General features: G+C 38.3%; 1 protein-coding gene across 1 annotated transcript in view; it reads left to right on the top strand.

Annotated features, from left to right (window-relative positions):
- The window catches only part of PIP4P2 (phosphatidylinositol-4,5-bisphosphate 4-phosphatase 2), a gene marked incomplete at both ends in the record, with an annotated part of 95,818 nt that overhangs the window by 51,280 nt on the left and 32,221 nt on the right, over positions 1–12,317 (top strand). Inside the window, one exon of the mRNA XM_079722538.1 lies at positions 6,518–6,641. Within this exon, the coding sequence (XP_079578664.1) occupies positions 6,518–6,641 (124 nt within the window). The remainder of the gene's footprint in view (positions 1–6,517; positions 6,642–12,317) is intronic.

The following is a 12,317-nucleotide window of genomic DNA, read 5'->3' as shown; positions in this document are numbered from 1 at the left end:
TCTGATTCTTCCAGCTCCATTTTTTTTTTTTCTCAAGATTGCTTTGGCTATTCGGGGTCTTTTGTGTTTCCATACAAATTGTGAAATTTTGTCTTCCAGTTCTGTGAAAAATGCCAGTGGTAGTTTGATAGGGATTGCATTGAATCTGTAGATTGTTTTGGGTAGTAGAGTCATTTTCACAATGTTGATTATTCCAATCCAAGAACATGGTATATCTCTCAATCTATTTGTATCATCTTTAATTTCTTTCATCAGTGTCTTTAATTTTCTGCATACAGGTCTTTTGTCTCCTTAGGTAGGTTTATTCCTAGGTATTTTATTCTTTTTGTTTCAGTGGTAAATGGGAGTGTTTTCTTCATTTCGCTTTCAGATTTTTCATCATTAGTGTATAGGAATGCAAGAGATTTCTGTGCATTAATTTTGTATCCTGCTACTTTGCTAAATTCATTGATTAGCTCTAGTAGTTTTCTGGTAGCATCTTTAGGATTCTCTATGTATCGTATGTCATCTGCAAACAGTGACAGCTTTACTTCTTCTTTTCTGCTTTGGATTCCTTTTATTTCTTTTCCTTCTCTGATTGCATTGGCTAAAACTTCCAAAACTATGTTGAAAAATAGAGGTGAGAGTGGGCAACCTTGTCTTGTTCCTGATCTTATGAAATGGTTTCAGTTTTTCGCCATTGAGGACGATGTTGGCTGTGGGTTTGTCACATATGGCCTTTATTATGTTGAGGTAAGTTCCCTCTATGCCTACTTTCTGGAGGGTTTTTATCATAACTGGGTGTTGAATTTTTTTGAATGCTTTCTCTGCATCTATTGAAATGACCATATGATTTTTCTCCTTCAGTTTGTTAATATGGTGTATCACATTGATTGATTTGCATTTATTGAAGAATCCTTGAATTCCTGGCATAAACCCTACTTGATCATGGTGTATGATCCTCTTAATGTGCTGCTGGATTCTGTTTGCTAGTATTTTGTTGAGGATTTTTGCATCTATGTTCATCAGTGATATTGGCCTGTAGTTTCCTTTCTTTGTGACATCTTTGTCTGGTTTTGGTATCAGGGTGATGGTGGCCTCGTACAATGAGTTTGGGAGTGTTCCTCCCTCTGCTATATTTTGGAAAAGTTTGAGAAAGATAGGTGTTAACTGTTCTCTAAATCTTTGATAGAATTCACCTGTGAAGTCATCTTGTCCTGGGCTTTTGTTTATTGGAAGATTTTTAATCACAGTTTTAATTCAGTGCTTGTGATTGGTCTGTTCATATTTTCTATTTCTTCCTGATTCAGTCTTGGCAGGTTGTGCATTTCTAAGAATTTGTCCATTTCTTCCAGGTTGTCCATTTTATTGGCATACAGTTGCTTATAGTAATCTCTCATGATCCTTTGTACTTCTACTGTCAGTTGTTACTTCTCCTTTTTGATTTCTAGTTCTATTGATTTGAGTCTTCTCCCTTTTTTTCTTGATGAGTCTGGCTAATGGTTTATCAATTTTTTTTATCTTCTCAAAGAACCAGCTTTTAGTTTTATTGATCTTTGCCACCATTTCCTTCATTTCTTTTTCATTTATTTCTGATCTGATCTTTATGATTTCTTTTCTTCTGCTAACTTTTGGGTGTTTTTGTTCTTCTTTCTCTAATTGTTCTACATGTAAGGTTAGGTTGTTTATTTGAGATGTTTCTTGTTTCTTAGGGTAGGATTGTATTGCTATAAACTTCCCTCTTAGAACTGCTTTTGCTCCATCCCATAGGCTTTGGCTTGTCATGTTTTCATTGTCATTTGTTTCTAGGTGTTTTTGATTTCCTCTTTGATTTCTTCAGTGATCTCTTGGTTATGAAGTAGTGTATTGTTTAGCCTCCATGTGTTTGTATTTTTTACAGATTTTTACCTAATCTCATAGCATAGTGGTCAGAAAAGAAACTTGATACGATTTCAATTTTCTTAAATTTACCAAGGCTTGATTTGTGAACCAACATATGATCTATCCTGGGGAATATTCAACGAGCACTTGAGAAGAAAGTGTATTCTGTTGTTTTCGGAGGGAATGTCCTAAAAGTATCAATTAAGTCCATCTTGTTTAATGTGTCATTTAAAGCTTGTGTTTCCTTATTCGTTTTGATTTTGGATGATCTGTCCATTGGTGAAATTGGGTGTTAAAGTCCCCTACTATATTGTGTTACTGTCGATTTCCCCTTTTATGGCTGTTAGCCTTTGCCTTATGTATTGAGGTGCTCCTATGTTGAGTGCATAAATATTTTCAATTGTTATATCTTCTTCTTGGTTTGATCCATTGATCATTATGTAGTGTTCTTCTTTGTCTCTTGTAATAGTCTTTATTTTAAAGTCTATTTTGTCTGATATGAGAATTGCTACTCCTGGTTTGTTTTGATTTCCAATTGCATGGAATATCTTTTTCCATCCCCTCACTTTCAGTCTGTATGTGTCCTTAAGTCTGAATTGGGTCTCTTGTAGACAGCATATATATGGGTCTGGTTGTTTATCGATTCATCTAGTCTATGTCTCTTGGTGGGAGCATTTAATACAATTACATTTAAGGTAATTATTGATATGTATGTTCCTATTACCATTTTCTTAATTGTTTTGGGTTTGTTACTGTAGATCTTTTCCTTCTCTTGTGTTTCCTGCCTAGAGAAGTTCCTTTAGCATTTATTGTAAAGCTGGTTTGGTGGTGCTGAATTCTCTTAGCTTTTGCTTGTTTGTAAAGGTTTTAATTCCTCCATCAAATCTGAATGAGATCCTTGCTGTGTAGAGTAATCTTAGTTGTACATTTTTCCCTTTCATCACTTTAAATGTGTCCTGCCACTCCCTTCTGGCTTGCAGAGTTTCTGCTGAAAGATCAGCTATTAACCTTATGGGGATTCCCTTGTATGTTGTTTTTCCCTTGCTGCTTTTAATCTTTTTTCTCTTTATTTAATTTTTGATTGTTTGACTAATATGTGTCTTGGCGTCTTTCTCCTTGGACTTATCTTGTATGGGACTCTCTGTGCTTCCTGGACTTGAGTAACTATTTCCTTTCCCATATTAGGGAAGTTTTCAGCAATAATCTCTTCCAATATCTTCTCAGTCCCTTTCTTTTTCTCTTCTTCTTCTGGGACCCCTATTATTTGGAAAGTTGGTGCATTTAATGTTGTGCCAGATGTCTCTGAAACTGTCCTCAATTCTTTTCCTTGGTTTTTCTTTATTCTGCTCTGCATTAGTTATTTCCACTATTTTATCTTCCAGGTCACTTATCCTTTCCTCTGCCTCAGTTATTCTGCTATTGAGCCCTTCTAGAACATTTTTAATTTCATTTATTGTGTTGTTCATTATTGTTTGGTTTGGTGTTTAGTTCTTCTAGGTCCTTTGTAAACGTTTATTTTATTTTCTCCATTCTATTTCCAGGATTTTGTATCATCTTTACTCTCATTATTCTGAATTCTTTTTCAGGTAGACTGCCTATTTCCTCCTCATTTGTTAGGTCTGCTTGGTTTGCACCTTGCTCCTTCATCTGCTGTGTTTCTCTGTCTTCTCATTTTGCTTCAGTTCCTGTGTTTGGGGTCTCCTTTTCGCAGACTGCAAGTTCATAGTTCCCGTTGTTTTTGCTGTCTGCCCCAAGTGGCTAAGGTTGGTTCAGTTGGTTGTGTAGGCTTCCTGGTGGAGGGGACTAGTGCCTGTGTTCTCGTGGATGATGCTGGATCCTGTCTTTCTTGTGGGCTAGTCCAAATCTGGTGGTGTGTTTTGGTGTGTCTGACCTTCTTATGATTTTAGCCAGCCTCTCTGCTAATGGATGGCATTGTGTTCCTGTCTTGCTAGTTGTTTGGCATAGTGTGTCCAGCACTGTAGCTTGCTGGTTGTCGAGTGGAGCTGGGTCTTGGTGTTGAGATGGAGATCTCTGGGAGATTTTCCCCATTTAATATTACTTGGAGCTGTGTGGTCTCTGGTGGACCAATGTCTTGAACTTGGCTCTCCCACCTCAGAGGCACAGCCCTGATGCCTGGCTGGAGCACCAAGAGCCTATTATTCATACAGCTGAGAATAAAAGACAGAAAGAAAGAAAGAAAGAAAGAAAGAGAGGAAGGAAGGAAGGACTGAAGGAAGGAAGGAAGGAGAAAGAAAGAAAGGTCAAATAAAATGAAATAAAATAAAATAAAATGAAATAAAATAAAATAAAGTTATTAAAATAAAAAATTTAAAAAGTAAGGAAAAATAAAGAAAGAAGGAAGAGAGCAAACAAACCCAAAAACAAATCCACCAATTGATAACACGCGCTAAAATCTATACTAAGAAAAGAAAAGAAAAAAAAAAGAAAAATGGGCAGACAGAATCCTAGGACTCACGGTAAAAGCAGAGCAATACAGACAAAATCACACACAGAAGCATACACATACACACTCACAAGAAGTGAAAAATGGAAATATATATATATATATCCTTTCTCTCAATGTCCACCTCCTCAATTTGGTGTGATTAATTGTCTATTCAGGTATTCCACAGACGCAGGGTACATCAAGTTGACTGTTGAGGTTTAATCCACTGCTCCTGAGACTGCTGGGATAAATTTCCCTTTCTCTTCTTTTTTCGCACTGCTCCTGGTGTTTAGCTTTGGATTTGGCCCCACTTCTGAGTGTAGGTCACCGGAGGGCGTCTATTCTTCGCTCAGACAGGACGGGGTTAAAGGAGCAGTTGATTCGGGGGCTCTGGATCACTCAGGCCGAGGGAGGGAGGGGTACGGAATGTGGGGTGAGCCTGTGGCAGCAGAGGCCGGCATGACGTTGCAATAGCCTGAGGCATGCCGTGTGTTCTCCCGGGGAAGTTGTCCCTGAATCACAGGACCCTGGCAGTGGCGGGCTGCACAGGCTCACGGAAGGGGAGGTGTGGAGAGTGACCTGTGCTTGCACACAGGTTTCTTGGTGGGAGCAGCAGCAGCCTTAGCCTCTCTTTCCCGTCTCTGGGGTCTGTGCTGATAGCCGTGGCTCGTGCCCATCTCTGGAGCTCCTTTAAGCGTTGCTCTTTATCCCCTCTCCTCGTGCACCACAAAACAAAGAGGCAAGAAAAAGTCTCTTGCCTCTTCGGTAGCTCCAGACCTTTTCCCAGACTCCCTCCTGGCTAGCTGTGGCTCACTAGCCCCCTTCAGGCTGTGTTTATGCAGCCAACCCCTGTCATCTCCCTGGGATCTGACTGAAGCTGGAGCCTCAGCTCCCAGCCCCCACCTGCCCTGGTGGGTGAGCAGACAAGCGTCTCAGTCTGGTGAGTGCTGGTCAGCACTGGTCCTCTGTGTGGGAATCTCTCCTGTTTGCCCTCTACACCCCTGTTGCTGCGCTCTCCTTCATTGCTCTGAAGCTTACCCCCTCGGCCACCCGCAGTCTCCGCCCATGAAGGGGTTTCCTATTGTGTAGGAACCTTTCCTCCTTTACAGCTCCCTCCCACTGGTGCAGGTCCTGTCCCTATTCTTTTTGTCTCTGTTTTTTCTTTTTTCTTTTGCCCTACCCAGGTACGTGGGGAGTTTCTTGTGTTTTGGGAGGTCTGAGGTCGTCTGCCAGTGTTCAGTAGGTGTTCTGTAGGGGTTGTTCCACATGTAGATGTATTTCTGATGTATTTGTGAGGAGGAAGGTGATCTCTACATCTTACTCTTCCACCATCTTGAATTCCCTCTGCTTACAGTTATTTGTAAACTAATGTTCTCGAATAAGCAATGAAAGTTTTCTTGATGTTACATAACTACTTAATAGATTGTAATAAATCAGTGACTCATGTTTTATTAAAAATAAACAATTGGTTTATCTTTGACATATTTCATCTTACGTTGGAAGTGTTTTAGTAATCATTGTATACTTTAAATTGTGTTATTGCACTAGTCTTTGCTGAATATAAGCTATGCAATAAATTCTGTAGTCATGTGCCTCTGCCAAATGGCATATGGAAGTGCACAGATAGCAGTATATCAAAACCTTAACTGTGTTTTGTTTCTGTGTTTTCTGTCTTTTTGACCATTATGTGAATCATTTGCAAACCCATCTGATGGTATCCTGGGAAACAGAAAGGAAAGGAGCCTACCATGGTCCTTTCTGTCCAACTCCAATTAAACAGACATTAAGGAGTACCAGCCTACCCAGAGAAATTTGGTTGTGACTCAGCACTTTGGTACATTAATGGCACACATATATCTGTTAATGTACACTATTTTAACTTATTTAGTCTTTTACTCAAGTTGTCTTCCTAGATAGGGTAAGATAAGGAATGATAAGATTTGAATTTACAAGAACTTGGAAACAGTAGTTAAATGGTTCCTATGATGATTTGATTTGGTCCAATTCCAACTAATTTTTTTGCTTTTGAAATATTGACTGTTGCTGTTTTCTGTGATTTTGGCTCTAAAGGCTGACATTTAATTCACTTAATTTATAAAACAAGTATAACCTATTTTCAATGGTATATTCCATGTTTTTGGCCCCATAGTGTAGGTTTTGCTCTCAGTCCATTTGTGGTATAATGAAGTTGTTTCCTTTCTGTTTCCACAGTAGACGCATAATTAACCTTGGCCCAGTAATGCTTATTTCTGAAGAACAGCCAGCTCAACCTGCATTGCCAGTCCAACCAGAAGGTACAAGAGTGGTGTGTGGGCACTGTGGAAACACGTTCTTGGTACGTAAAAAGACATTTGTGACAGGGACATCAATCTGTAAATGTAGGTCTTGATCACACAGATTTGACCACTGCTCATAGTCTTATAGTTTTGTCTAAGTGCAAATTGTTCAAGAGATTAAAATAGAGCCTTTTTTAGAAAGACAGTTAATCAGAGCCACAACTAGGATGCACTACATCGCTTGTGAATTACATATAAGGTGCATCCCCTGACTGATTCATTTGCAAAAAGGGCCTCTCTGGGTAGGCTAATAACAAACAAGAACTCTGTGCTCCAGGCAGAGCAACATGGGTATCCTGGCTTAGTGAGCAACTGAATCTACCTCCTACCCCCATCTCCTCAGCAGAGTGCAAAATGCACACTCTCATGCAGTGGCCTTGTTTCATGGTTCTGGATTCAAGATATATTCTCATTATAATGTATCAAACTTTTTTCTGATTTTTATATATGAAACTTGGAATAACAGGAATTAACTGTGGTATCCATAATTAGATAAATTATTGGATAAAATATAAAGTATAAGTAGTTTGACATGAACAATTAGATAAATTATTGAATAAAAAATAAAGTATAAGTAGTTTGACATGAACAAAAGTTATAGGAGTTCTTGTTTTACTACTTTTAACTTTAACCCTAAGCTTGATTTTTAAATGTTAATTTCCTAATGACTTACCTCATCAGGAAGAATAAAAACAGGTTTTCTTTTGTTATTTAGCCTCCAAAGGAGACAAAAGATTTTCCTTAGAACCTAACTACTAAAGGAACCTTCCAGAGTATAGGCATGGGGAGAGCTGAGGTTGCAGTGGTTTATAAACAAGACCTGCTGTCACTAAGGGATGAATAAGCTTAAGAAAGAGTAGACTGTTTGCTCTTTTTCCCTTCTAATTTTTATTTTTGATAAGGTAATTCATGTATAATAATTTCACATGTCAAATAGGACTATAAAGCTTAAAGGGAAAATGGTCGTCATCTCTTTACCTAACACAACCCCAATTTTCATCCCCCAAATACTTTTGACTCTTTCAGCTGCTCTTCTGGTATGTTCTCCCATGTGTTTAAATTGTTTGCTTATTTTATTTCTTTTTGATTAAGCAGTTTTAGATATTACCTATTACTTTGTAAAACGCAGGTTGAAGATTTAACACTCTTACCACCCTTCCTGCTCTCATAGTCCTTTCTCCACTTTCATACTCCCAGTAGAGTTATAATATTTTATTTGATTAATAATTAGTCTTTACATTTTTATGATTAGGTAAATTGTGTTCACAGCTGAGCCAAGTAATATATTACATTTCTCTCCTGTATGGCTCTTAAATATTTCTTGGATTTGTTAATAATTGTCCCTCCCTCTTTTAGATTTGTTTTAATTTTTTATGTACAAATCACTAGTTCTTCTCATGTTCTTTCATAGAGCTACAAAATTCCTGTCAATATAGTCAAATGGGTCAAGGAATCTATTATTTAGACTTCCTCCTACACAGCTGTCATCCTGTGACTTCCCTTCACCTTATCTTAGGACTTCCTATTACCTCTTTCCTGTATTGGATCCTCTGCCATCCTTACAGTTCTTGGCTTATTACTTTATTTTGTTGGAGCACATCCTCTCTTAGCTTCTGAGAAAAGATGCAGAGAAATAAATTTGAACCCTTTTACTTCTTAAACAGGTTTTAATCTAACCCTACTTTCATGTTATAATTTGTCCAGATGTAGAATTATAGGTTGCCAATTCTTTCCTCAGAAATTTGAGGGCTTTGTTCCACTGTTGATGGGAAGATCAACTGCTGTTGTGGCTCCTGACCCTTTCCATGTGACCTATTTTTCTCTCTTTATTTTCTCTTATTTTCCTCTTTCATTTCTCCAAGGTTCTGAAATAGTATTAGAATGTGCCTTAGGGAGGATCTTTTTGACCTCATTGTCTGGCTACTCAGGATTTTTTGACCTCATTGTCTGGCTACTTTTATGATCCACTCCATTTTCTTTCTTCCATCTTTCTACAACTCCTGAGATTAGATCACCTGAACTGACATACACACTCTCTCTCTTTCTCTCTCATTTTTTTTAACATATTTTTCAGTTTGGGCTTTTTCTTTTACTTACAGGGAAATTTCCTCAACTATATCTTCTAAACTTAATTAAAATTTTAAATTTCAGATGATCTAAATTAATTTTTAATTTCTAAGAGTTCTCCTGTGTTCTCTGATTAATTTTTCTTTTTTCTAAATCACATTATCTTCTTTATAGCATCTTTCTGAAGCTATTAATTATGTTTTCTGAGGTATTATTCTTCTTTATGCCTTGTCTCTATTTTCTCTCCATTGTTTCTATTTGTTTTTCTTTTCTGATAGATGTTTTAATGAGAAGCTCATTTATATATGAGAGCAAGTTACTGATTGGAATCTCTAAGTATGCAGCAGGGGCTAAACTGTTACTCCTTCCTTCCTTCCTTCCTTCCCTCCCTCCCTCTTCCTTTCTTCTTCTCTCTCCTCCTCCTCCTCATCTTTCTTCTTCCTCTTCTCCTTTTTCTCTTTTCTTGAAGAACTGCCAACTATTAGTATCAATAAGTCTTTTTTTTTTTTTTTTTTTAGGGTAGGTTTCTCTGGGGAGTAATCCTCTGACCTCTTGTAAGAGGTATATCTGGGAGACAGCATTCTAGGAGCTAAGAAAGAATAACAGGGATGAAGGTCTCATCTACTGTTCAGACTGTAGACTTATTTAACTCCTTTGTTTTTAGAATGGTGTTTTATTCTTGCCTTCTGCTGTGCCTAGTGTTCTTAAGTTCACAGTCCTTCTAGCTCAATTTCTCTGAGAGAATAAATCACTCTTCTCTTGCATGTGTTGGGGAGGGAGGGATTTTTTGTTTTGTGATATGGAAGGAAGAGTCTAGAACTGATACTCCTGTTTTTATCACTACGCCTAACTCCCATCTTTGAAAGCACCTTGGAGTCCCAAGGTCTGAACTATTTTGTAGTTCTTCAGTTGAATCAGCCTGCTTTTCATTGGATATCTCTCTTTAGGCAATCAAGTTTCAGCATCCCTTTCAGTTTGTTACCAAGTCTCCATCAGCTTTCCATTGTCCGAACATTCAAGGTCATTTCTTTTCGGATTCTATTTGTCCTTATGGTATTACACATTTGTAAATACAATTTACTGTCATTTTAGTCAGGTTTTGGAAAGGAAATAGAAATGCATGCATTTGTCCAATTTATTACATTTAACCAGAATTTCTATGATTTTTCCGATCTACTAGGATAAGATAAATCTTCCTTGCATTTATATTTTATTGATTAAGGCAGTGACCAAGTACATCAATTAGGGGATATATTAGGTGGGGATAGTGAAAATATTTCTTTTTTAAAAATTTCTTTTTAAAAAATCACTATTGAGAATTAGGTTTGGATTTGGGTCCTGGCCATACTAAAGCCTGACTATGTGATGCTGGGCAAGTTATGTAACTTTGCCAAATTCTGGTTTCCTCATCTGAAAATGGGGAGAATAATTGCATCTTCACAAGATTGCTGAGGGCAGTAGTAGAGACATTTGTCCAAAGTTTGTGACAGTGGAAGCTGGCCTTGTGGCTGACAGGGTCTTGGTGCACCGGCTGGGTGTCAGGACTGTGTCTCTGAGGTGGGAGAGCCAAGTTGAGGACATTGGTCCACCAGAGGCCTTCTGGTTCTATGTAATATCAAATGGCGAGAGCTCTCCCAGAGATCTCCATCTCAATGCTAAGACCCAGCTGCACTCAACAACCAGCAAGCTAGAGTGCTGGACATCCTATGCCGAACAACTAGCAAGACAGGAACAAAACCCCACCCATTAGCAGAGAGCCTGCCTAAAATCATAATAAGGTCACAGACACCCCAAAACACACCACTGGATGCGGTCCTGCCACCAGAAAGGCAATATCCAGCCTCATCCACCAGAACACAGGCACCAGTCCCCTCCACCAGGAAGCCTACACAACCCACTGAACCAACCTTAGCCACTGGAGGCTGACACCAAAAGCAATGGGAACTACGAAACTGCAGCCTGCAAAAAGGAGACCCCAAACACAGTAAGTTAAGCAAAATGAGAAGACAGAGAAACACAGAGCAGATAAAAGGGCAAGGTAAAAACCCACTAGACCAAACAAATGAAGATGAAATAGGTAGTCTACCTGAAAAAGAATTCAGAGTAAGGATAGTAAAGATGATCCAAAATCTTCAAAATAGAATGGAGAAAATACAAGAAACTGAGGCAGAAGAACGGATAAGTGACCTGGAAGATAAAATAGTGGAAATAACTACTGCAGAGCAGAATAAAGAAAAAAATAATGAAAATAATTGAGGACAGTCTCAGAGACCTCTGGGACAACATTAAATGCACCAACATTTGAATTATAGGGGTCCCAGAAAAAGAAGAGAAAAAGAAAGGGACTGAGAAAATATTTGAAGAGATTATAGTTGAAAACTTCCCTAATATGGGAAATGAAGTAGTCAATCAAGTTTAGGAAGTGCAGAGAGTGCCATACAGGATAACTCTAAGGAGAAACATGCCAAGACAAATATTAATCAAGCTATCAAAAATTAAATACAAACAAAAAATATTAAAAGCAGCAGAGGAAAAAAAACAAATGACATGCAAGGGAATCCCATAAGGTTAACAGCTGATCTCTCAGCAGAAACTCTGCAAGCCACAAGTTTCTGGCAGGACGTATTTAAAGTGATGAAAGAAGAATAAAATACCTAGGAATAAACTTACCTAAGGAGACAAAAGACCTGTATGCATTTTTCACAGAACTAGAACAAAAACTTGCACAATTTGTATGGAAACACAAAAGACCCCGAACTTGGGCTTACCTGGTGGCCAATGCAGGGGACACGGATTCGTGCCCCGGTCTGGGAAGATCCCACATGCCACGGAGTGGCTAGGCCCGTGAGCCATGGCCACTGAGCCTGCGCGTCCAGAGCCTGTGCTCCACGATGGGAGAGGCCACAATAGTGAAAGGCCTGCGTACCACAAAAAAAAAAAAAAAAAAAAAAAAAAAAAAATAGACCCCGAACAGCCAAAGCAAACTTGAGAAAAAAAATGGAGCTGGAGGAATCAGGCTCCTGGACTTCAGACTATACTGAAGCTACAGTAATCAAGACAGTATGGTACTGGCACAAAATGGAACAAGATAGAAAGCCCAGAGAGAAACCCACGCACATATAGTCATCTTATCTTTGATAAGGAGACAAGAATATACGATGGAGAAAAGATAGCGTCTTCAATATGTGGTGCTGGGAAAACTGGACAGGTACATGTAAGAGAATGAAATTAGAACACTCCTTAACAACATTCACAAAAATAAACTCATAATGGATTAAAGACCTAAATGTAAGGCCAGACACTATAAAACTCTTACAGGAAAACACAGGCAGAACACTCTATGACATAAATCACAGCAAGGTCCTTTTTGACCTTCCTCTTAGAGAAATTGAAATAAAAACAAAAATAAACAAATGGGACCTAATGAAACTTAAATGCTTTTGCACAGCAAAGGAAAACAAACAAGATGAAAAGACAACCCTCAGAATGGGAAAAATATTTACAAATGGAGCAACTGAAAAAGGATTAATCCCCAAAATTTACAAGCAGCTCATGCAGCTCAATATCAAAAAAACAAACAACCCAGTCCAAAAATGGGCAGAAGACCT

The sequence above is a fragment of the Hyperoodon ampullatus genome (genome assembly GCF_949752795.1).
Source record: "Hyperoodon ampullatus genome assembly, chromosome: 17".
Taxonomy (NCBI): domain Eukaryota; kingdom Metazoa; phylum Chordata; class Mammalia; order Artiodactyla; family Ziphiidae; genus Hyperoodon; species Hyperoodon ampullatus.
Note: the sequence above shows the minus strand (reverse complement) of the source record. Positions and strands in the feature narration are given on the sequence as shown.